We start from the raw sequence: 27,594 nt of genomic DNA on the forward strand, positions 1-27,594 counted from the left end.
CACCGAATAACATTAAACTCACTCACCCATCTCAAAAAAGGAAAAAATCAACAAAAATAGAGAATGGGGAGCAGTGTTCATCTAGCTGGGGAGTACAGTTGAAGTTTCTGTATAAATTACCCTTTTTTCTCTGGTAATCCATTACAGGGGTCTTGTAATCGATTACTAGAGGAAAAAGGGTAATTTGTACAAAAACTTCAACTGTACTCCCCAGCTAGATGAACACTGCTCCCCAACTCTATTTTTCTGACCTTTGCTACTTGTTTTGTTCTTAACTTTCTCCAACGAACTCCAAATGACTTGATTCTTGTTTTTTGGGAATCTAGACTCAAAGATCTTTCCAACAAAACAAGAATCAACTCATTTGGAGTTCGATGGAGAAAGTTATGAGCAAAACAACCAGAAAAGGTCAGAGGTGGTAGAAATATATAAAACGTTAACTTTAAGAAATTAACTGCACCTACTAAGGTGTCCAAAAATTATAAATTAGTAGTCATTGGAAAGATATTTGAGTCTACTTTCTAATAAAAAAAGAATCACATCATTTGGAGGTCTGTGGAAAAAGTTATGATTAAAATAGTCAACAAAGGTCAAAGTTGACAGCATGGGTTATGCACCTCACCTCAATTGGAGAAAACCACCTATAGGTGTTTGAACCAAGGTAGTTCAAGTTCATGATAATTTTTGCACAACTCGTAGAGGAAGAAGTTATTAACTTCCGTAATCAATTTGATCGACAACCATCTTCTTAGATTACATTTCATTGTATACTGTTATGTATATTTTCATTTCAAAACTTGTTGTTTCGTGAAATGTCATTACGTTTTTTTATTAATGTATGTGCTTTTTAATATTGTTATAATTTTTCATTACTCAATACCCTTCATTATTTCGTTTATATTTGTTTAATATTGAAGTATTCCAACTTGAAGTGTTCCATTAATGATCCATCCATAAAACCTTCAAAAGACAGTCATAACGAATCCAAAATATTTCTGGGGAGTGCTTAAGCCACGTCTGGGTAGCACTCTTCAACTTTCGGTACAAAAGGAGATTTTTCTACTGGCAAACGATTACCAGCTCCCTGTAATCGATTACAACAACATCAGTCCTGTGACAACCCAAAAGCAACGTAAGTGACAACCCAAAAGCAAGACACACCAAAAAAATGATGAACAGATGCAAGACCAAAATCCACTCCCCAAAATACGAATACCGAGACACGAAAAAGTTCATACCTTATTCGAAGAACCATTGTCACCGGACGAACCCATTGCACAAAAAAGGTAACAAATTCTACCAAATCGACACCGAACAAGACAAATCCACACCGAACGAGACAAGCGTAATCTACAACTCAAATAAACAAACCCAATGTCCACAGAGATTCAAAGGAAAACAATGGTGACAGGGAAGCAGGAGAGAGATGTTCAAAACAAAACAAAACCCTAAAAATGGAGGAGGAAGAACACTGCTATGAAGAGAGAAGTTGAAATGAAATTCAAATCCCTAAAATGGAGAGAGAAGACAGTGATAAGGAGAGAAGATAGAATTCGAAAACGAAGAGGGTAGTTTCGGAATCCAAACTTCAACCCATTCCAAATCAGATTTTAAATTAAAAAAAAAAACATTCAAATTCGACCAATTAAAACTTGACATGTGGCGTTGTTAAATTTTTGTCAAATAGGCTTTGTTTGAATATCGCGATCCAATAATCAATTACATACTTTGCCATTTTTTATTGAATAATTTTCAAAAGATACAAAGAAAAAAGGACAAGATATTAGCACCCTTTCATTCAAAGATTCCTATGACAAGCCATGTTCAAAGGAATGGGTGGATCAGAAAATGCACCATCAACAATCTGTTCAAGCACCCTTTTGTTTGCAGCCTGAGTGTAATGAACGCCATCCCAATTAACCCAAACAGATGGATCCTTGCATGGCTTCGCCACCAGAATCTCTTTCCCACCACGCTTAATCTTAGCACCACACCCCATGTGCAAATTGTAGTTGTACTTTCCACCATGTCCACAACATGCTCTCAATGGTTCCTCAAAACCTGCATTCAACAAACAAACTCATTTTCCCACACTTTTTTCACAAACTAAACAAGTCCAAACCAGAGACAGAGGGTTTACCATGCTTCTTCGGATGACTAATGAGAGAGTACTTCGCAGCGTAAACATCAACATAAGTGATAGCAGCCAGGGGAAGCTCTTTTCTGAGTTGAACCACAACCTTTTTCAGTTCACGATTGAAGAACTTGGCCACTTCATTATAAGGGGTTGCACATCCTGCTTTGTCCACTAATGACCGTTTCACTGGGTGAAGATCCATAATGTATGGCAAACAACCAACAGGACCCGTATTGTGAACCCAAAATGACCTTCCTCCATGATTATATATATACTGACAAAACCAAACAAATACACAAACATCTGTCATGCACATGCTGTTAGTTTGTTTTCTGATTAAACTTTATGCAGTTCCTATATTTGTATGTTTTAGTTCATATACTTGCAAGAATACAGTAGTTCTAGTACATGAATCAAACATCTATACATAACTTATTCTCGAAATTGAAGTTACTATAAACAGTTTGTATTTTCCACAAATGTTAAACCAAATATGTATCAGAATGCAAGAACTATATAAGTTAAATTTTCTGAATCAGCAACCAGAAACATCACATGCATTACCTTGATTACGTTCTTGAATTGATCCAAAACATCTGGAACATACGCTCTAACTTGATCCGTGGACATGTTGTGGAAGTAACCAGATGCCAAGTCATTTTGACCAATATCAAACGTGTACAATGCTTGAGAAAAGTATTCTGCTTTTGGTAACAATGTTTCGTATACTCCACCTAAGAGGGATGAAGAATGATCATTGATCATGAAGAACACAAGAAGGGAAAATATGGTTCATGTGTTGGCATTACCTTTATTGCGAAAAATTTGGGTTCTGCGTTGGAAATCACTGAATTGATTGAATTGAACGTCCAGAGAGAAAGGGCTGAAGCCTCCACTTTGATGAAGGGTTGTGTTCTGAGGTCTAATGGTGGATCCAGCAGTTGCAAAGTTCGCTCCATGGCTATAATTTGACCCAACAGAATCAAGAAATGCATTCAAGTAAGGCAGACCCAGCTTCTTAGCTTTTCATGCAAATATCAAAAATCAAGGTCAAATTAATTACCATTCCTCAACATCAAGAACACTTTTTTAATTTAAATTCCTTGGAAACTATAATCTATGCCTGTTTATACAAAATTGAGGGTTCCAAACTTTTTGTAGAAATCTAATATAATATAAAGTATCCTCTTTTAATATACTAATTTGCTTGTTTTTTTAGTTGCAAAATCAGATATCCGAATTTTATTACCAAATTTGCATCTCCTTTATATATATATATATATAAAAAGTAGCTAATCCGTTCAATCTATCTTGTATCATTGTTGATCTTATGGAACTTAACTGGTTTTAATTTTAAAAGATTTATTTCTACAGTTGTAAGAATTACTTTTATTGTTAATAATATTTTATAAGATATTTATTTACTATGGTAGATAAAAAGTCATATGAATAATTATTTTAAGAAATGACGTATATAATTAAATAATTACATGTACAATTAATTATATTGATTTCTCATATATTGTGATGATCATTTTCCAAAGCTAAGGAAAAGGGACAAAAGAGGTTAGAAGTGCGTGCGTGGTCCATACATCACATGCTACAATGCATAATCACCAAAGGGTATCTGAAAGTCCTGTCTATCACTTATTATAATTTTGTCTGCACTATATATATATATTATATATAATGTGAGAGAGATGCACTAAATATTGCATTTTATAAAAATAAAAAGGTTTTCATTTTCTGTAAATACTCAATAATTTCAACAACAAACAATAGTTTGATAAAGGGAATAAAATAAATACATCAAAAATTGTCAGATTTATTTATTTTAACTTTCAAAGAAAAGGTAGAAGTATGTGTTGCTATCATGAAATAATGCTTTTAATAGTTAGTATTATTCTTAAAGTTTCCATAAAGTTTTCTTTACAATAGCGATAGTGAGAATAAATTATCAGTATCACAAAAAACAAAAAAAAAAAATAGAACTTAAAACTTCACACATATTTCCCAAAATTCACGTAACTTAGGCCAACCTTATCAGCTACTATGCCGATTATTATAATGTAAGGATTTTATGCAAAAAAAATATCTCAGCATTCCATAAAAAAGCTAAGAGATTGAAAAATTACATTGGAAAATTCCAAGTGTAGAACAATAATATTTCAAAATGGCTTTATTTTTTAAAATGATCAAATTATATATCTTTCAAATAACTCAACGTTTTAGATTCTCTTACTTTTGCAATTCTATCCAAAGCAAATCGCTTAAATTAAACAATAAAATTTGGTTGCTGAATCATGTGAAGAGTCATATTATATACTTTTTAAGAACAAAACCTCGAGCAAAGAAATCTTAAACGACTGCAATGTTTGGTGTGATAGATATTACCTTAGAAAAATTGTATTTTATGGAGAGTGACAAAACCCAGTGAATATGTCGGTGGATTTTTCAAGATACTGCTTTTAGAGATCAAAATACAAATGAACACAACAAAATTAAAGAACTTGGTCAAGAAAACTTTCAATCATTCAAAAAAACCAAACTTTCAATCAGTTTTGATCCCAAATTCTACAAACAAAACACACACTCAAGACTCAAAGTACTGATTTTGCAATTTGGTTGAGAGAATCAAAGTGAACTCAGAAAAGCAATGACAGAGAAAAGGGTTGAGACACTGCAAGATTATATTGAAATAGCAGAAAAGGTTAGGTGGAGTAGAATGTGAGAGTTACTGTCAACACAATGACTAGTTCTTTATGATGAATTTAAACCCTTGTTAAAACAAGAATTCGCAAAGTGAATAAAGAAAATAAGCATAGAAAGAGTAAAGAAAATAAGCATAGAAAGAGTAAAGGGTTAAGAACCTATGAAATCAACAATGAGACGGCCATCACAGTAACGGCCAGCAGGGTGGTGGAAGTAGGTCATTCCTTGGGGAGGACCAGGTTGTCCAAAGGCAGCAGAGAGGCCTCCAGTGTCAGAATTGGAGTCACCAAAGTTGAAGATTGCAGGGAAATTACACTGCTTTGAAGCTGAAACTGAGTTTCTGGCATTGAAACAAAGTGCAACAGATATCACAAACCAAAGGGTCATTAACCTACTCCTGCTATTCATTTTCATGTTGTTGTAGCAACAGTTTTGCTCTGAATTGAAAAGGGTGAGAGAGGAAGGGAAAGGGTATGGAGTAGGGAATACAAAGTGGACCTAAGTTCAGAGATGTACTTAATGATGTTACTGAACAGCATAAAAAAAGGGTGAACTGTTAACAGCATGTGTTTGTTTGGAGTCTATCCATTATTCCATGGAATTTGAAAAAAAAAAATTGTTTCCCTTTAAAACAAACATCTTATTAAGATTTTTCCTTTCTTTTTTTAACTCTTTCCATTTCATTGAATCAATTATTTATTTCTCTTTTCTGATGTGTTTCTTTCTATGTATAAGAATTACACTTTTCAGTGCACTGAAATCATGTTTAATGGTAATACAAATGTTGCCATAAATATATTTGGACATATCCACATTATCTTCAACATCTAGTAAATTGGATAAAAGAAAAAAATATGTGCATATATGATAAGAGAGGAAATAAGTGATATCAATTGAAAGTATTAATATATTGTTTAAATATTGAAATATTAATTCTTAAATTTAGGAGATAGAATATATTTTTTATTGTTTGTTTCTTTACATGCATGGATATATGTAAAAGAGTTTGTTGAATGAAGTGTCTATTTTACTAAATAAATTCCGGTGGGATTTTTATTCTAGTAATAAAAGTAAGATATAAATATATAACAAATTAAATAAATTAGAATAATATTTAAAATATTTTTAAATATGTTTTAACATTTCCTTTCGAGTATGTGAATAAGTGTTTTTCATTCTAAAGTTTAGATATAATTTATTCAAAATTGTTGTTGTTCAATCTTATGGTGTGTATGTCTGCAAATTGACTTTGAGTTGACACATATAAGATACAAATCAAGCCATTATTAAGCTTTTCTTTAATAAAATGTTTGTCCACCTCAATGTGTTTGGTTTTATCATACTAGGTTGTGAGTTATACTAAATTTATTATCACAATATAATCGCATAAGTTCCTTCCACTTTATCCTTATAATCTTCTAGTATAATCTTCATCCATAAAAGTTCACATATTTTTTGGGTCATTGTTCGAAATTATGCTTCAGCAGTACATCTAGCTACCATACTTTGTTTTTTGCTCTTCCAAACTAGGTTTCCATAAAGAAAGATACAATATCTAATAGTTGACCTCTTATCCATAGCTGAACTTATATAATCAACATTTTGTATATGCCTCAAGAATAGCATTCTTATTTCTTTTGAACAAAATTCATCTTCTTGGAGTCCTTAAATATTGGACAATTATAAGTGCAACTTGTAAATGTACTTCCTTTGATTGATGCATGGCTAACTAAGCTCACATCCAAGACAATATCTGACCTAGTGTGAGATAGGTAAATGAGTCTTCCCATAAGTCTTTGATACATTTCTTTATCCACATAAACATCCTCATTTACACTTTCTAATTTTATATTTGGATCAACAAGTATACTTGCTAGTTTGCAGGCTGTTTTACCTATTTATGTAGCAAATCAATGGTATATTTTGGTTGGGATATGAAGATTCCTTTCTTGGAATGGGCTACTTCAATTCCCAAAAATTATTTTAGCATCCCTAAAGTCTTGATTTTGAATTCCTTAGCAAGGCATTGGCTCAACCTTTGTTGTTCCTTTTTATCATTCTTAGTAATAATTATATCATCCACATAGACCGATAACATTGTTACTCCCCCTGAATCAGAATGTTTGATGAATAAATTGTGGTTCCCTTGGCTTTGTTTATATTTAAGACTTTGTCATAACTTTGGTGAATCTCCTAAAACATGCTTTAGGTGACTGTTTCAACCCGTATAACGCCTTTTTTAATTTGAAAATTGTGTTGACCTCAATCTGTCTTGTATCCCTAAGTGGTATCTCCATGTTTATTTCTTCTTCATGATCTCTATGTAGGAATGCATTTTTTACATTAAATTGTTGTAGTTCCCAATTGTGGTTTTCTACCAATGACAAAATTACTCTAACCATGTTCATTTTGGCAATTGGTGCAAAAGTCTCTAAGCAATTCATTCCATATGTTTGGGTGAATCCCTTAGCCACCAACCTTTCCTTATACCTCTCAATAGTCCCATCGACCTTGTACTTCACAGTATAAACCTACTGGCACCCAACAACTCTTCTTCCAGGTGGTAGGATGACTAGTTGCAAAGTATTGTTTTTCTTCAATGCCTTTATCTCCAAGTCCATGGCTTGTTTTGATTTTTTGTCAATTAATACCTCAAATACAGAAGAAAGTGTAGTTGTGGTGTTCAGGCTTGTGAGAAAGGTTTTATAGGTAGGTGAGAATTTTTCAAAGGTAGACAATTTATCAAGGGGTAAGGTTGTTGTTTTGTGCATGTTCGGGTTCCTTTTCTAAGAGCAATTGGGAGGTCTAAATTATTATGTATATGTTCAACTAGTTTTTTAGAAGGAAATTCATCACAAAAGTAGTAGAGTTATAATTTATAGGATCAAAATAAATTACCTCAGGTAATGTTAGGGTTGGATTCTTGAACATGAGTAGATCTTGGAATGGTCTTTCCTCTTCGTGTGTACACCAAATTTTTCCCAAACTTTGTATTGTCATGTGGTTTAGTTGTTGGTCCTGTAGATTGAGGTATTTGATTCACCTCTACTTGTTCCTCTCCAACTTTAGCTTCACATATAATGGTAGTATTCTTTTGAATTTTTGTTTCTGGTCCAAAAGTCATATTTGGTAATATAAAAGGCTCATTTCCCTCTCTTAATGTGTCCCCTGAAGATAAAATTGGTCAAAGTAGCTTACTCGTTCATTGAAAGTAACATCTCTTGTCACAAAGAATTTTTTGGATGGAAGATGAAAACATTTATATCATTTTGTGTGGTTGAGTACCCTAAGAAATGCATTTAGGTCAAGTTTTCCTCTTCCATTGCTATGAACATGTACAAAAGAGACACAACCAAATATTATAGGTTGAAGGTTATTTTCTACATTATATGTGGGTAGAATGAGTTTAAGACTTCCATAGGGCTTTTTGAGGATAAAATAGATGGTAATCTATTAATCAAGTAAATAGTAGTGACAATAACTTCCTCCCAAATCTCTTTGGAAAGGTTATTTTATGGATTATATGTGTGTAGAATGATTTTAAAACTTCCATGGGGCTTTTTGAGGAGATGGTAATCTATTAATCAAGTAAGTAGTTGTGAGAATAGCTTTCCCCAAAAATCTTTTTGGAACATTATTTTGAAAAAAAAGTGCTCTAGTTTTATCTAATAAATGCCTAGTTTTCCTTTTTGCAATCACATTTTGTTGGGTGTGTTTACACATGAGGATTCATGGATTATTCCTTCCTTTTGACAAAAAGAATTTAAAGTATGATTGAAGTAATCTTTGGCATTATCAGACGTAATTATTTTTATATTAACCCCAAATTGATTTTTAATCATTGAAACAAACTATAGAAAAATAGGGTTGACCTCAAATTTGTGTTTAAGAAGGAAAAATCATGTTACCCTTGTACAATCATCTATAAAGGTTATAAACCATTTATCCCTTTAGGTACTAGGAATATTATAGGGACCCAACATATTTATATGAACAAGATAAAAAGGAAAAATGCTTACTTTATTGCTGATAGGAAAAGGTATACGCTTGTGTTTGGCAAGCTCACACACCTCACAATGAAGATGTTCCAAATTTAAATTTTTAAACAAGGAAGGAAATATTAACTTTATCACTCAAAGTAAAGGATGTTCCAAGCGATAATAAAACAAGTGGATTTTTCTTTATTGGACATGAATGATTCAGATATTAGATAGCGATTCTTAATGGGCAACCTCAAATCTTCCATCTAGTAAAGGTCATGTCATTCTTTAGCATGTCCAATCGTCCTTCCTGACTTCTTGTCCTAAAATATACAATAGTTGTTATGAAAAACTGCATTACATAAGAGGTCATTGGTAAGTTTTTGTATAGATATCAAACTTGTGGATAATTTAGGGACGTGAAGAACATTTTTTAGTATTATGGTTGGGGTTATTTAGACATCCCTTTATCCAACTGCATTTATGAGGGTTCCGTTAGTTGTAAAAATTTTCTTCTTTTTGGGACATAGGGAATATGGAGAAGTGTTTAGGAATGATGTCATATGGTTTATGGCTCCAAAGTCTAGTATCTAATAACGAGTAAAGGGGGTATTTGAGACATTAAATCTACAAGAAAATGGGAACTTACCATAGTATGTCAATGAACACACACCTGTGGGTTTTTCCAATTTACTAAGAAAGAACCTTAATCTTTCTAACTCCTTATGGTTGAGTTGGACAAATGCTTCTTAACTTTTAGGACTAACAGCAGTATGAGCTTGCTCCCCTCTCCTTAGAAGGCCTCCTTTGTGTCCTAAATCTTTTCTTTGAGGTTTTGCATGTAACTTCCAATATTTGTCCCTTGTGTGACGCGAATTATTGTAATAGGTGTACGAAACTCATTCATTTTTCTTCTTTGTTATGGGAAGAGATCTACTTTCTTTTGTTATGCAGCCATGGCTATTGCTCCTTCAACAATCATAGTTAAATTATCCGCAATTGGGGTCTTCAACATTATATTACTTATGCTTTCTTTCACTTTGAATAATTATCATTACTTCGTTGAGTCTAGGAACCTTCTCCTTGCTTAATATTTGGATTATGACTTGATTATATTCTTGGTTTAGGCCTACCAAGAAACCATACACCCGATCTTGTTTAATGTATTCTCTTAGAATTTCTAAATCTTCAAAACACTTTACCCTGTATTAATCTAATTTCATCCATAAAGATTTGAGTTGATTAGCATACTCTATGACAATTTTAATGCCCTGTTTGGTTGCAATTGTTTTTACTTTCACCTCATAAATTTGGGCAACATCCTTTGCCTCAGAGTAGGTTTGCTTTATTGCAATCCATATAGCCTTCGCAAAAGTAAGGAACATGCATGTATTGCTAATTTATGGAACCATTGAGTTCCATAGCCATGTCATGATCATGGAGTCTTCTTCATCCCATGACTTGAATCTGACATCTTATTCCGCAAGGGCATCATTAATGAGATGGTTGACCTTTCCTTTCTCTTTTAGAATAGTCTTAATGAGTTGAGATCATTTAAGATAATTTTTTCCATTCAATCGACAAGCTGAATGAACATTCTTCAATTCTTCCATACTTTGAAACTTGCTATATTTCTCATTTCAGTCATTATAGAATTGTGCAATTAAGGCACACAAATCGAAAATGGATGATGAATGTTTGAGATCACACAAAAATAGGGATATATAAAATAATTCTAAGATTGAATAACAATGAAGACTGTAATTATATCACGCGATCACCTACTTCGAAAGATAAAAAAAACTCCAAGAGAATATATTTTTTGTTGTTTGTTTTCTTACATGAATAAAATATATATACAAAGAACTGCCTATTCTACGAAACAAATTCTTAAAATTATGAGATTGTTTTTTTAATAATAACAACAAAATACATATAATATAATAAATTAAATACATAGAAAAAATATCTAAAATTTTCTAAAATATATTTTCACATTAATAAATGATTTCTCTTACAAAAATATGTTATGATAGGAAAAAGAAATAAAGAATAGATAATATTTGACTGTTTGGGAACGACCATTTGTGTAAAAAACATAAATCCGTCTCACTATGCCTTAGAGTGTCTACGTTAGCCAAAAAATCACATCTTATTCACTAATTGTACATTTGGACATCTGGTTGTTAACGATTTAAACGACATTTGCAAAAAGGACTAAATTGAACACAAATTACATTTTTTAGGACTATATTGAAAAAAAAAATGGAACCATTTCAAACATTTGGTATTAAGTCTAAATTAAATACATAAAAATAATATCTAAAATTTTCTAAAATATATTTTCACAATAATAAATGATTTCTCTTACAAAAATATGTTATGATAGAAAAAAGAGATAAAGAATACATACTATTTGACTGTAAAATATATGATGGAACCACACACCTCTATCATTCAGCATTAAATTTTGACTTGTTAGGTTGTAGTTTTGAATTATGTTTGGTGAATTCATCTTCTTTTATATGCAAAAGTTCCGAAGATTAACTGTGTCCAAATATTAATACATTGTTTCTCTTTCTTGCCCTTTTTATCAGTTAAAGCTAATAATATTTTTTTAAAATTGTTTGCTTAAAATGATAGAAATATTTGTTAATCTTGAGATATTTGTGTCCCTTGACATGGCAGTATATTAATGTTTTATTCTATTATCTGTCTGTGTTATCTCTACAAGAGGAAGTAGTCCTCAATGTTATTCAAATACGATTGCAAAAACAATTAAAACTCCTTGGAATTTTATCAAATGCATAGAATGTGAAATAGATTGGAGATTTCATAGAATAATTACTAAACTATGGCAGTTAAATTAAAAGGCAAAAAAGCTAACAATGAATCAAATAATACAAGTTTTTCATTCTTTAAATTCATTAAACTAAATGAAAGTTATATTTCATTTATCTTTTACCAAATCTATTTTTATCAATTTATACGCTGTATAAAAAATCAATTACTGGACATCTAATTTTAGACTATCTGATGTAACATCTAAGTTTGGAGACTTCATTTTTTCCTTCTTAGAGGAATTAGCTTGTAAGCATCTTATAACATCATAAACAACACTGGTGGTTTGCTCCAACTTAGTCACTCTACTTCCTTCTTAATGCCCAACTCCGAAGTACTCAATGTATTTAATTGAAAAAAAAAGAGAATGATTTAAATTTTATCCCATTAATTAGACAACATAGGAGATATACGAAAGATGAAACAACATCCATTTTTTGTCTAATAAGAGGAAAGAGAAATAATCTATTATCCAGAATCATTAATCACATTTTAACCAAAGCTTGTTCATAAAGGGAAATAACACATCAAAGAATACCAAAACCTATTAATTGCAAACCATTGACGTTACCATTATCTAGAGCAAATGACTGCAAACACAATGGCAGAACAAACAACATACTTTTCTAGAATAAGAAGGGACATCTTGATAGTAAGTACATTCCCAAGTAAACAGTTAAAAGGATTACTGAGGAAAAGAAAATCTGGAGTAACAAAACCTGCTAACAAACACATGCAAATATAAATGTAACATTTGAAAGCCCATATAAACTTTCTGAAAGTCCTAATAATAGTGTGTAAGAGCTCTCAAAAGTCAGAAATAAACGAAAAAACATTAAACAAAGGGTCTGCCAATTCCCCTATTTTCATAGTGCATCCTAATACAAAGTATTCAGACCTGCTAGACCAACAGTCACATCATCCTGTAAAAGAGATATACATGCACACAAATCAGTAACAGCAACTGCATAATTGAATTGTATAACAGTGGACAAATAGGTAAGTTAATAGAATTAGACAAGGCAACCTCTTGCTTCAATAAAGTATTTAAATTTGGAGCAGAAAAAAACAATATATAACAGATTTTATCAACTAAGATGCTTATTTTGTTGGCTTTTATACAATGCAAAATATTTTCACCCAATCTACATTGTAATTTGTTCAATGGAAAAAAGAAAAAATAGACTCATATTTTTCTGATACCAAAATATAAATAAAATAAAAACTGTAAGTTGTTCAATGAAAAAAGAAAAAATAGATTCTGATACAAAAGTATGAATAAAATAAAAACTCTCATTTAAGCATCTGTAACAAATCCTGAGTCTAATAAAGCATATAAACATAAGATATTTTAAGTGAATGTTTTTGTAATAAACAAAATAAAATAAACTACTTAAATTGAATAGAAAAGTTCAACAAAAAAACCACATATGATAGTTGTGAAGTAATAGCATGGAGAATTTGTTTTCAATAATCGTATCTATAGCAAAACCTTTTATATATATATATATATATGGTTTGCTAATGTAACCTTTTAAAGTGTATCAAATTTTAGTCTGGATAAAGGTATGCCTTGGAATGAAAGAGAATTTTGAATCAATTTTGTCTACGAACAAGGAAGTTATAATAATGTAACTAGGAATCTCATGGAGAGTTTGATCCTTGCTCAGGATGAATGCTGGTGGCATGCCTTACACATGCAAGTCGGACGGAAAGTGGTGTTTTCAGTGGCAAACGGGTGAGTAACGCGTTAAAACCTATCCTTGGGAGGGAAACAACAGCTGGAAACGATTGCTAATACCCCGTAAGCTGAGGAGCAAAAGGAGGAATCCGTCCAAGGAGGAGCTCGCGTCTGATTAGCTAGTTGGTGAAGCAATAACTTACCAATCAGTAGTTGGTCTGAGAAGATGATCAGCCACACTGGGACTGAGACATGGCCTAGACTCCTATAAGAATTTTCCGCAATAAACTTGACGGAGCAATGTCGACAAAAATACCCTCATATATTATGAATTTTAAATTCTAAGATTAAGAGTTTTTGAATAATTTCCAATTTTTTTATTTTTTTTATTTTAAATTTATTAAAATATACATGTGTTTAAAGTATATTTTTTTTATGAATAAAGATATTTTTATCAACTAAAATTTGATATTTACCTGGTTAACAAACCTTTTATATATATATATATATATTTATTTATTTTTATTTATTTATTTATTTATCAACTCGTAACAAATCCATATATATATATATAATTCTTTTATTAATTAAGATATAAATATAAATAGACCAAATCTGTACAATTTTATTTTATTAAACTAAAATAAAATGGACAAACGACGGCGCAACACAAGATTGTTCTATGTATTTGATATTTGATATTAAATTTCATATCCAAGGGTTTCCTATAAAACGAACACTACTCAATCGCCACCGTCGGATTAAGCCACACCCAATCGAATCCAACGGTCGTTTCCTTCCCACCATTTTTTTCAATTCTTAAGCGTCGTGCACTCGCCACTTACTTGCCCCTTATCTCTCTGTTCCACTTCTTGTTTCTCTCTATCCTAATGGCCACTGTTCTCAGAACCCCCACTTTCCGGCCAGCGCCTCCGCCGCGCGCTGCCAAGTCGCCGAAACCCTCGCGAGTCGCCGTTGCCTCGTTCAGACAAAGCGCTACCTGCAAGAGAAAACCCTCGCTCCTCTCCTCCCTGGGGTTCCCTCCTGTTCCCTCTCTGCGGTTCATCAGGTTCGTGCCCTTCGCTTTTGACGGCGACACCGAGGCCCCACAGGTTCAGGAACCGGAGGTTCAGGTTCTGGTGAGGATCGCCCTCTCTCTAGCTAACGCCTTTTTCTTTTGTTACTTGTTTATTAGCTGAGGAATTGGAACCAATTTTGAATTTCAGGTTTTATATTTGTTCCGAATTTTAGCATTTTCTGGTTTGGTGCAAGGAGACATTTGTTAAAATGATTCTTGATATTGTGCTGTAAAATCAACTAGGTGTGACATGAAAGTGAGGGGGGTGTGTTAAGATTCTATGGTAGATTAGGCACAATGTCTGATGCATTCCTTATAATTAATTATGTTGTGCGATTATTCCCTCTTAGAAATGTCTTTAGAAGTTTATTGTACCTAGCTCTTTTTCAATTGTAATATCAATCACCCGTTTCCTTCAAATGCTTACTTCAGTATAGTCTTGCGGCTAACTTTTTAAGTTACGTCCACATGAGGTTTGCGATAAGGATTAAACTTAGATAAAGTTCCGTAAGTCCCGTTTTGTCACTTCCTAATCAGAATTGTTGTTTCATCTTGAAAATTTGCGTATTTAAGCTTTACATTCGAAAATTATACAAATTACCGAGGTCACTCCAATTCTAATTGTCCAAAGATTGAATATAGGGTTTTAAGTATTAATGCTGCTAATTAATGTTTGAGGGTATGATGTTGTAGTTTTTCGGTAAGCAATGCTGCCCAGCTGGAATCTATACAGGGTTTAGTGGGTTATGTATGCTGAGGAGTATGGAAGGATTGAGTGAAATTGAAGTTAAGCAGATAATGGCCGGTTCTTCTGGTGCAGTAGACAATGAAAGAAGAAGACTCTTCTTGATGATACTGATCTAGTATTTGGGGAAAAGGATCTTCCATACAAAGGGCGGGGTTTGACACATGTAGTTCAAGATGGGACTTTTCAGACTTCATCACTTTCCTACCTGATCTTTTGGAAATTATAAATTATGATTATCAAACCTTTGTTTTCTAACTCTATACTTTTGTGACTTTATGATTGTAGAAAGAGATAATGGATTAACTTGCTATCAAACTCTAGTTTGGACAAACTTAGATAATCTTGTTAAAATTGTGTAAATTGGCATAAACACGAATTAGCTACTTTGGAATGAGTGTTTTTTTTTCTCCTTATTCACCCTTTGGCAATAGGGTTCTTACTAGGGCTCAAATGATTTGGAAAAATGAGCTCTTTTGAAATGTTTTCACTTTAGGAACTTGTGTTTATATGCATCCACATTATTACAGAGCTGCTGTTGATATGTTTTAATAATTTTTATAGGTTTAATTGCCCAGTTGGTCCCTAAATTATTTTAAAATTTCAAGTAGGTTTCTTAACTAAGAAGGTTTGGAATTGGGTCTTGATAATGTACATATTTTTTAGTATATCTGTTGACAAACTATTTATTCTTTATTGGTGGCTTGGAATGACTAGAAAGTGACAATCCAAGGCATTTTTTTACAGCCAGAAATTGACCATCTTAAATTGGCATTTTTTGGTGGCTTCATCCCGCCAATAAGGAGGGAATAAGGAATATTCCGTGGTAGATAATGGTTAAACGGATTACTAACCCTAGGGACCTGATTAAAAGAAATCATATGATTAAGGACCTATTTGAAAATTCCATATAGTTAGGGATTGACTCAGTAATTAAAAGCTTTTTATACTATGGAAGCTCCATTAGTTCATGTAAACTCGTTAGTTTGACATCATCTTGTATTAAACTACAACGTCCTAGGCAGGCATAATTTACAAGAAAACAACCCTCTTACTGTAATATTGGTTTTTTATTGCTACCTCAAGCACATTATGTGAGTCAGTAGAACATGTAATCAACACAATATAATAAAAAATCAAACCAATAAATAACAAAAAAAATTAAATAAAATAAATTGAAATTAAAGAAGATAGCTCCATTATAATTATTTTCGTTGCTGTTGCTTCTTTGTCAACTGGTTTAAGATTCCTCCTTGAGTTTAATTTAACTATCTAGTTTGCCAACCTTGTAGGCAGGTGTTAAGTTATGATATTTAGCATGTTTCCAATTTTCCTTCCTCGTTGCATTTTTTCCCCCTTGTTATATTATATTATTTTGTTCTTTAGCATTTGCACTGTCGAAGTCATCTTTCATACTATGTGTACCTCTTCTTCCTAATTTAAGAGACATCAAGTGATATTTGATTTTTTTTAATCACTACACTACATATTACTCTTCAAATGGGGTAGGAATTTATCAATAAGGTTTTGATTCCACACCACCTTTTTTGGCTCATACAATTTTAGACTTTTCTAGTAGATTTCACGCTTGAGGAATACACGTCATTGACATTTTGTAATTTGACTAGCTCAACAAAGAAAATAATGGGGGTTCTTATGTACTAATGTGACAGGACCCTTTAGATGGTGCTGTTGACGTAAAGGACAGTGCAAGTGACAATGAGGGTAGTGATGCTGATGAAGCATCTGCTTCACCTTTTGTATTGTTACTTCAATCATACAAAGAAGCATTGGCTAGTAATGATGAAGTCAAAATTGCGCAGCTGGAATCGTCATTAAAATCCATTGAAGATGAGCAAATAGAACTTGAAGGGAAAATAGCTGCTTTATCTGAAGAGTTGTCAATAGAAAAGGATCGGATTCTAAGGATTAGTGCAGACTTTGACAATTTTCGGAAGAGGACAGAGAGAGATCGCCTTTCCCTGGTCACAAATGCTCAGGGTGAAGTTGTAGAAAGTTTATTGTCTGTATTGGATAATTTTGAGAGAGCAAAAACCCAGATTAAGGTGGAGACAGAGGGAGAGGAGAAAATAGTTAACAGCTATCAAAGTATATATAAACAGTTCAATGAAATTCTAGCTGCCCTTGGAGTTGAACCAGTGGAGACAGTTGGAACACCCTTTGATCCACTGGTAAGTTAATCTGCATTCAGTAATTTCAATTAGTAGACTTGTAGTTAAATTCAAGTTTATCTAACTTTCAAGGAAAATAATCTTATCATTATAGAGGGGATACTGTTTTATGTAAAAATGAAACTGAGAAATTTAACTTTTCTAAAGGCTGGAATGCACCAAACTTTTATAATTGTCAATTATTTTTGGTGCACTATCCCCTTAATTTTTGTTCAACTTCTGTAATATAATTTATATTGTCTTTGGATTATTTCAATATGGATTTTAGATTTTGTTTCCTCCATGAAAAATATCTTATTTTTGTTTAAGAAATCATGTTTTGTTTGGTTCCAGTCTTCCATTACATTTTTTATGGCATAATGCTGTCATCTATGATTGATGCAGGCACGCAAACCTGTTGGCTCGAAATTCAATCATGTCCTTGATGAACTTTTTCAAACACTTTATCAAGCTTGTTCAGGTTTCCTGAAGACCTTGACACGCTTTTAACCCAAAGCAATTCGTGATTGTTTCGAGCCAACTTGGTGAGTGTAAAACTACATAACAAAAAATATCAAGAGAAATGTTTTAGCAAAATCTGTTGAGAATCTCGTCTCAACACATAATATTAGTTAGAGAATTACTTCCAGCTGGTTGGTTGGATGATACTTTGTTTCAAAACTTTTGTGTGAGCTACAGCCTTGAATGAAACCCTAGACACAATGTTTCTGTTGTCTAGAAATTTTATTTTGTTTGTTTCTGAAGTATCGAACATTAGAGTCATGAGAACTAGTTTTTCTGATGAATCATATTTTCATTTTATTTGTTAAAGCTACATGAAGCAATTATGCGTGAGGATTCTGCTGAATTTGAGGATGGGATCATAATTCAAGAATTCAGAAAGGGTTTTAAACTTGGTGACCGTCTATTACGTCCATCAATGGTGAAGGTATCAGCTGGGCCTGGACCTGCAAAGCCTGAACAAGAAGCACCGCAAAAAGAACAAGTTAACACTGAAATCTCGGAGGACAGTAAAGAGAACGAGGGTGGAACAGAAGCAGGGTCTGCTTGAGAGGTCAAAACTTTTGCTTGATTTCAGTTTTGAAATAGTAGATTGATTTTAATCTCCAGGAACATAATGTTGGCTGTAAGAGTTGCCCCAGAAAGATTTCCACTCAAGTTTCCCCTAAAAGAAAGTAGTATTGTGAGATTTTAAATTTTTATGTCTTTCCATGGCTTTCGTAGAGATGACTAAGTTTTCAGAGGTACCATCTTTCTTCCTGAAAGGAAGATTAAGTTGCAAATGATCAAGTGCTTTGCACCTGAAATCAGAATATAAATTCTTTGGTTTGGCAAAATGCAGCAACGCATGACTTATTTTGGTTCTTTGAAAGCCTCGATTATTCTTTACACAATTTTACAAAACTGAAAACATTCACACATCTATCTTGTTTGTTAATTAACGAAAAAAATAATCCACAGCTCATCTTTTCTGTCATTAGATACAAAGGGAAAAGTAATTGCTAACAAAATGAATGAACAGTGGACGTGGGTACTTAGAATATTTTAGAAGTAAGCTTGAACAAATCCAAGATTCAAGCCTACAGTATCACTGTTTGTTTTTACTCCGCTCAGAATAGATATTGTGCCGGTCTTTGAAAGTGTGGTAGAGTATAAATAGAGCTTTGCAAGTGACAATAAATAGAGCTTCTGTATGGAAAATGTAACCTTTTTCCCCAAATAACATCATCTGTGTGGTCCATGGACTGCAGTATCTTTGTTACTCTGCATAATACATCAATGCTATTGCTTCCTGCACTCCCACAATTACACAATTACTAACTGCACCCTCAAAGTAAGAGAAAACGACTCGAATACTGTTCACCACTACCATTATCATCATTGCCACTATGTTATTAACGACGCCGCTGCATATGAAGAGTGGAAAAGCTCTGTAGGGGAAAAAAATGTGGAAATCGAAAGCTACTTTGGAAATGTTGTGTTTTGGAAAGTGTTTCTTGAAACACATTTCATTTAAAAATGTTTCAGAAAATTTATATCGAAAGATATTATATACATTTTAAAAAATATATTCTAAAAATTTTATTCCGAAATATATTTCATTTGTTTTGTTTTGAAAATTGCATTTCGGAAACCCGCTCTGTAAATTTTGTTCTCAATTTCATTTAAAAAAATGTTCCACAAATTTTGGAAAGTCTTTTTTTTTTCATAAAGCTTTCGAAATATATATTTCGAAAGTAACTTTTTATGGAGAGAGTAAAAGTGATAATTTTAAAAATTTGAGAGATGTGTGAAGAAATTGTGAGGCTGCAGAAAGTAAAAGACATACATCAAACCCAAAGTGAGAATCCAGATATAAATGATCCAATTCAGAGTTTTTGATCATTTTGCTATCAACACTCCCATCAGTCCCTGTAAAGAGTCGTATAGTATCTGTGTAAGATAGGAAATCTAACTTGTAGAATAGTATACTTGTATATTTGAAGCGGAAATTTGCGAAACAGTTGAGAAGGAGAAGGTACTATTTAGAGTAAAAACTAGACATCACACACGAAAAATAGGTAGCATGGTTATAAAACTATTATCCACCTCTTCAACCAAACAAGGCACAAAATACTCAATTAAATCTTTATGATGCAGTACCACAAAACAAATATACTTAGCAGCAATAAAGTGATTCGTGAATTTAAATCAAAATAAGTTTAAACTGTACTATTTTTGAGGTTTAATAAAAGTAATATATTTTATTAATTTTATCTTGAAATTATTTAAATTCAATATTATCAATCTCTTCCAAACCCGATAAGCTAAAATCAATTTTAAATAAACACGACAATTTAATTTAATATATTATAATGCTAAAATTATTTTTTCTGTCTGTTTTATCTTAATTTTTTCTGTCTGCTATATCCTAAGAAACATTTATATGAAAAACTACAAAAAGATGAAGACATTGTTGTTCCACGACATCAACATGAACTAAAAATTTCATATTCAATCCGACTCATCAAATTTCCATAAATATTAGTTGATTTTTTATTTTTTATTTTTTTTGATGTTATGTTAAAATTTCTACAAGTATATGTCAAATCACCTAATAAATTTATATTGTTTCACATGTTATGTTCACATCTCTACATGTAGCTGTCAATCACCTAATAAATTTACGTTGTTTGATAGTATTTATATATTACAATTTTTACAAACTTTCAACCGTTTTTCATCTATACGAGTTCTACTTTCTCTGTTACTCTAGCCAGGAAACATGGAGAGTGGTTAAACATTTGAAATTATGAAAACTAAGTAATACAAGATTATATTTCTTTTTAGGGTAGTATTATTTTGACATTCAATAAATTTTTACACAAATTTCATATCTATTATTTTACTTTTTAATTTTTAACTTTCTTTATAAATACAAAAATTAATTTTTTAATGACCATGATACTTTTAAATTGTCAATGGGTGTAAATGGTGTAAAAATTATTTTTCTTTTTTTAAGACTTACAATGTACAATAATTTTAAACTACAATAAAATTAATTTGAAATAAAAAGTTAAAATGTGATATATTTTTCAAATTTAAATCACATTACTTAAAAAAAATCAATTTTATGTACTTTTTTCGAGAGATTTTCATTTGGTTCATTTTTCCAAACCCAATTTTATCATTTTAAGTGAGGATACAAGAAAAAACAAAACACGAAGTGGCTAACTGGGTCTTCTATTATATTCAATGAGGCAATAATTTCGTTCGTGATTCACCTTACTATGCTTATTTATTACCTCGTTGCAAAGACAAAAAGACACTGAACATAATTGACATGTTGGAGGATTGTTCAAATCTGAGACTGAGATAACTTTATGCATGTGCTGATGCTGTGCATGACAGAACATAGATAATCTACGTGTAAAGCTACTTCAATTATATAATAAAACCACAATTTGTTAACCATAATCATGATATTATGCAGAATAAAAGAAATTGAAAGGAATATTGAATAGATATGGTGATAGAGAAGTAAATATAATTTATTCTTTTGGTTTTGTTGCTTTTTTTATTTAGAGATTTATCGGAAAAAAAATGATAAAATTTCTTAAAGATGGGTAAGTGAACTTTAAGTTTGATTAAAGTTTAAACTCGAAATTACTATCTATAGATAATTTTATTTACAATATCTCATGTTCGTATTCGATCTAAAATGTATAGTCTAATAATAAGAATATTTAAAGACTTTTCAGTTAAAATTTATTTCATATTTATATATTATAAATAAATTTAAATAATTTTATATATTAGTTATTATTTTTTTATGTTATTATTTATTAAATTGTTAATTTTTAAAATAAGTATTATTTTAATAACAACATAGGTCCATAATCCATGATACCAAAAGTGTTGTATAGAGATTTTCATTAAACTCAAGATGGGAATGTATTAGTTGGACAGAAGGTCTACAACCTCGAAAACAATTGAAGAGCCAGACAAATATTTTTGATAGATAAAAAGTCTTTGCTTATTAGGTACGCAAACCCTATGGTAGTGGTTGCATGTTTAACCGAGGTCATAGACACTCTATTATTTCGATTGTTTTAGAACCCAACCATATATTATCACAAAAATTTAAAAAATATCACCGCGTCATGTTATGCTTCAGTTTCTGGTAAACCGAAACATAATCAGTGCATTGGTATCCTCTTTTTTTTACTAGTGGTTGATCCTATAAATATAAAAGTAACTCTCAAGGGATTGTTGAACTCGCTTTTTTGTAGCTAAAAGGCCAACAAACCAATAACTTTTCCCTAATGTAGAATAAGGAAAAGCTCAAGAGAAAAAAAGAATGCATTGGGGAAAATGAAAATTGAATGAATGAATGATTATGATTATATGTAGTAGTTGAATGCATGGACTATAAAAAAGATCATATCAAATGCATAAACTTAAATGCCTTTAACAATATATTCTACAATGCAATTCATCTATGAAAGTCTACTCTATTTAACAATGACTAATATGAAGTTAGAATGCTAAATGAAAGACAAATTTGAAATGTATGCACCTGAACATTTTTTTTACAGCTTCTAACATATCATTTCAGTGCGGATTTTTCTAATTGCAACTCAAAATTTACCTATGAGAATGAAAATCTAAAATGCCTATAATGAACTAAGGTGGAAAATGCTAAAACAAAATGCAAGTTTGACTATGATGCAATAATTTGATTTACACCTTTGAAATGAATCCAACATCGGGCTAAGATGACCTAAAATCAACAAAATAAGGCGGAAAAACCATACTCAAGCGATAATGTAAAGAGCTAGGATAAACCAGCCACCCAAGGAACTCAACCTCATGGACAAACAAAGAAATCAACCTCCATGACCATCAAGGAGCGCCCACTCATCAAGGAGCTCGACCCCTATGCCATATTACTTTAAGCTAAGAAGAGCTCAACCCCGAGGTCACACTACTTTAAGCTCAAAGAGAGTTCGACCATGAGGTCATATTACTTTAAGCTTGAGGGAGCTCAGTCCTACTTTAAGCTTAAAGAGAGCATGACCTCGAGGCCATACTACTTTAAGCTTAAAGAGAGCTCAACTTTGAGGCTATACCACTTTAAGCTTAAAGAGAGCTCGACCTTGAGGCCATATTACTTTAAACTCAGAGAGTGTTCGACCCCGAGACCATATTACTTTAAGCTCAGAGAGAGCTCGACCTTGGGATCATACTACTTTAAGCTCCAAGAGTGCTTGGCCTCAAGACCATACTACTTTAACCTCAAAGAGAGCTCGACCCCGAGAATAGACTACTTTAAGCTTAGAGAGAGCTTGGCCCGAGGCCATACTACTTTAAACTTAAAGAGCTCGACCTCGAGGCCATACCACTTTAAGCTCAAAGAGAGCTTGGCAACGAGGTCGAAATTACTTCGAAGCTCAGATAGAACTCGGTCATGAGGCTGGAATTACTTTAAACCCCATATAAGAGCTCGACCATAAGGCTAGAATTACTTTGAAGACCATATAAGAGCTTGACCACGTGGCCAAAATTACTTTGAAGCTCTTATAAGAGCTCGACCACGAGGTCGAAATTACTCAAAAGCCTAGAGAGAGCTCGACTTCGAGGCTAGATTGTATATTAGAACTCGGCCTTGAGGCCAATGCATCTGCAAAGCACGATCGAATGGCTTATATCATGAAATCGATATCCAGAGCATATTATTTTAAGCTTAGAGAGAGCTCGACCTCGAGACCATACTACTTTAAGGTCAGAGAGAGCTTGGCCCCGAGGCCATACTAGTTTAAGCTTAGAGAGAGCTCGGCCATGAGGCCAAAATTATTTTGAAGCCTAGATAAAAGCTCGACCACGAGACCAAAATTACTTTGAAGCCTAGATAAGAGGTCGACCACAAGGCTGAAATTACTTTGAAGCTCATATAAGAGCTCAACCACTAGGTCAGAATTACTCAAAAGCCTAGAGAGGGCTTGGCCCTAAGGCCAAATTGTATATTAGTACTCATCCTCGAGGCCAGTCCACCTATAAAGCATGATCAAATGCCCTAAATATATCACGAACTCGGCCTAGAGGCCGTACTACTTTAAGCTTAGAGAGCTTGGTCCCCATATTACTTTAAGCTCAAAGAAAGATCAATACTACTTTAAGCTAAGAGAGAGCACGACGCCAAGGCCATACTACTTTAAGCTTAGAGATAGCTCGACCACGAGATCGAAATTACTTTGAAGCTTGGATAAAGTTTGGCAATGAGGCTAGAATTATTTTGAAGCTTAGATAAGAGCTCGGCCATGAGGCCAAAATTACTTTGAACCCCAAATAAGAGCTTGACCACAAGGCTAAAATTACTTTGAAAATCAAATAATAGCTAGACCACGAGATCGAAATTACTCAAAAGCCCAAAAAGAGCTCGGCCCAAGGCGAACCCACCTGCAAAGCACCACTGAATGGCTTAATTATATCATGAAGTTGACCTCAAGGCCAATCCACCTACAAAGCATGGCCGAATGACCTAACTATGAACTCGATCGAATGGCCAAACCATTTGCAAGCCACACAACTCGACCCAAACTAAACTCTTGAGACTGGGGGCATGTTCCTACCCATCCCAAAAGGCATATTAAGTGCACAACTCAATAAGACCATTTAAGACTCTTCATTATGAAGTAGCCCAAACTTACACCTATTTGATTTATATTTACATATTATAACTAAATCTCAATCATTTGACATATTAGTTATTATTTACTCTTTTGTTATTATTCTTCCATGTAAGTATTATTCTAATAGAAATATAAGTTCACAATCCATGTTAATTTTATAAATATAAAAGTAACATTCAATTATACTCCTTTTATACTTGATACTTGATGATTACTCTTTTATAACATATCCTAACTCTATTACTAAGTAGAGCGTCGAAAAATATTTACTGCTAAATTTTTCCTACTCAATGAGGAGATCCTCTCCAAAAAAAACAATAAAAAGATCATTAGAATTTTACTACATATCCCGGTAATATCACATGAAACAACAATTTGTTAACCAGAATCATGATATTATTATGCAGAATAAAAGAAATTGAAAGGAATATTGAATAGACATGGAGATAGAGACGTAAATATAATTTATTCTTTTGTTTAGTTGTTTTTCTGAAAGAAGGGTGAGTGAACTTTAAGTTTGATTAAAGTTTAAACTCGAAATTAGTATCCATCAAAAGAGACAATTTTATTTACAATATCTTTCATTTAGAACTATTTGTGTTGGAACATGTTAAAACAAGAATAAGAACCAAGTGTTTTAATAAGTCCAATTAATTATAGAATCTAAGCTTTTTCCTTAGATTTGTGGCTAAAATTCTCAAACATTTCTATTTATATTCTTGAGGAAGGTTCAATCGAAACGAATATTTTTTTCTTCTAAAAGGAATTTAAATAAATTGTACTAAAATATAAATTTTAAAAAAATATTTTTTACAAAATAACTTTAATATCATAAGTTTAAGTAAAAAAAGTGGAGATATATAAAATTTAAGGTTCACGTGAAGCCAAATTTTAAACGATTTTTCAATATTAATATTTTTATTAATAATTTTATTCTGATCATTAAATTAAAATAAAATTCAAATAGAATGTACTAATAATAAGTGAAAACACATTTACTATGGGTTCACTTTTTTTTTAATTTAACAAAAAGTTTATTAAACTATAAAAGAATTTTAATTAAAAATAACTAAAAAATAAATAATTTGTATTATTTATTATTACTAAATACTTCATTATTATAAATAATTATTTGAATTTAAAAAAAAATATTTCTTAAATAAATAAAATAGTAAAATAATTATTTTAATTTATAAAATAATTAAATTTAGATTAACTCATTTAAAGAGTAAAAATGGAAATATAATTATTTTAATTATGGTAAAATTGAAGAAAACAATGTGTACACAACAAAAATTTAAATTCCTAGCATAAACACAGACATGTGGTGTATGTGAGTACGCTTTTATTTTTTTAAATATCTATAAATTATTTAAATTCTAAAAATAGTAATTAAAAGAATAAAATTATAAAAATAAAATGTATATAATTATTATATATAGTTATAGATATTAAAATAAAATATTATAATTAATATTGTGTAAATTATATTATGAGTAATTATTTAAATTTTAAAAAATAGTTACTGGAATAATAAAAGAGTAAATAATTATTTTATAATTTTAATTATTTGAATTAAAAATGTAGTTATTAAAATAATAAAATGACAAATAATTTTTTTATTATAAATAATTATTTAAATTTGAAAAATAATAATTTAAAAAATAAAATTAGAAAAACAAAAAAGGAAAAAAATGAATTTTTTTCTTTTTATATATAATTATAAATATAAATGTATAAATATATAGGTTATTAGCTATTTCGGCAAGTAATACTTGTACATTCAATCAATCAACAAATATGTTATCAAGGACATGTATTCGTAAGTATCATTAAATATATTTATTTAGTATTTGTTATACAAATCTTACCCAAAGACTTGATACAATTATTTTTTCTTTCATCTTACCCTACTTGTGACACTCAAGGATAATGATTAGTTGTGATATGGATAATGATTTTTCTAGATCCTAGTTGGACTTTTTTTTATTATTAAAAAATGACTTTGAATGAATGAAAAAAAAAAGGAAAAAAAAAAGTGAAAAGTGAAGTTATTTGGATTGTGGAAAAGAAAGTTGAAAATGAATGGAAAGTTAGTAGTAAATTTAATTGATGTACTATAATAAATTTAATTGTATACTAATATATTTGAACAATATTTTATAAAATAAATTTTTAAAAACAATTTAATGTAAATATAAATTTTGAAAATGTAAATTAAAGATAAAATAAACTTTAAATTAAATAAGAGTTATTATACAATCTTAATAAATAAAGAAATTATATTTCAGAATAAATTTATATTAAAATAAATATTTAATTATTATTTATGTTTGTGTATTTTGAATGATTTATTCTGTTATAATAAAAATTAAATAATTTATTATATAATTAAAACTTGACTTTCCTTACTTTTCTTTACAAATCAGCGTGGACAATTTCAAATTTAGATTTTATAAATTCACGTGATAAAATATAGTATTTATTGAGAATTTTGGTTCAATATTTGTTTAATTTGTTTTGGGTAAACCAAAATTAAGTTGAAGGTAATTTTTGGTTAATAACAAATAACTGTTTTTTCTTTTTCAAATCAGAGTATATGTTATAAGTGAATAACCTTTAGTGACGGTTTGAGTGGAACAGACACAAAGGAATATTTGCCACTCAATTGCTGCTAAGTCAAGTTCACATCCAAAATAAAGTAACATCTTTTTCTTTCCTTTTATATTCTTTTACTCTTGCTCGCTTTCTCAACAATACTTCAATAACTGTGATTTAATTTAGTTGATTGATTCAGATTATGAGTTTTGTTTAGATTTTTGGAAGTTAAATTCAAATGTTAAAGATAATTTTGAAGAATTAGAGGATGGGAAGTCACTAGAAATTAGATGATGGTAATATATTCTTTTATTGAAATCAAATTGTATATTGAAGTAGTTATATATAATTGGATTGTATACCTATTATAATAGATACTTGAGTTAAAATGGTAAATAGGAGAGTGATTTCATGCATGCTTGAGTTATAATTTGGTTATATGAATTTTGAGCTTGAAA

General features: G+C 31.3%; 2 protein-coding genes across 3 annotated transcripts; one reads left to right on the top strand and one right to left on the bottom strand.

The window, feature by feature from the left end:
- Positions 1–1,673: 1,673 nt before the first annotated feature.
- On the bottom strand, positions 1,674–5,446 carry LOC108327851 (GDSL esterase/lipase At3g26430). The gene is made up of 5 exons (XM_017561574.2): positions 5,008–5,446; positions 2,947–3,159; positions 2,702–2,871; positions 2,141–2,411; positions 1,674–2,061 (listed from the first exon to the last, which is right to left on the bottom strand). Exons 1-5 carry the CDS (start codon positions 5,261–5,263, stop codon positions 1,799–1,801), a joined length of 1,173 nt encoding a protein of 390 aa, XP_017417063.1. The 5' UTR covers positions 5,264–5,446; the 3' UTR covers positions 1,674–1,798.
- An 8,741-nt stretch (positions 5,447–14,187) lies between these two features.
- Positions 14,188–18,703, top strand: LOC108326760 (uncharacterized). Of its 2 annotated transcripts, XM_052872799.1 has the most exons (4): positions 14,188–14,490; positions 16,848–17,366; positions 17,751–17,890; positions 18,178–18,317. In XM_052872799.1, exons 1-3 carry the CDS (start codon positions 14,242–14,244, stop codon positions 17,853–17,855), a joined length of 873 nt encoding a protein of 290 aa, XP_052728759.1. In that variant the 5' UTR covers positions 14,188–14,241; the 3' UTR covers positions 17,856–17,890; positions 18,178–18,317. The 2 variants fall into 2 exon arrangements, with proteins under 2 accessions (XP_052728759.1, XP_017415803.1); XM_017560314.2 differs by lacking the exon at positions 17,751–17,890 and having other exon boundaries at positions 14,189–14,490; positions 18,178–18,703.
- The last annotated feature ends 8,891 nt before the right edge of the window (positions 18,704–27,594 follow it).

Source organism: Vigna angularis, chromosome 2 (genome assembly GCF_016808095.1).
Source record: "Vigna angularis cultivar LongXiaoDou No.4 chromosome 2, ASM1680809v1, whole genome shotgun sequence".
Taxonomy (NCBI): domain Eukaryota; kingdom Viridiplantae; phylum Streptophyta; class Magnoliopsida; order Fabales; family Fabaceae; genus Vigna; species Vigna angularis.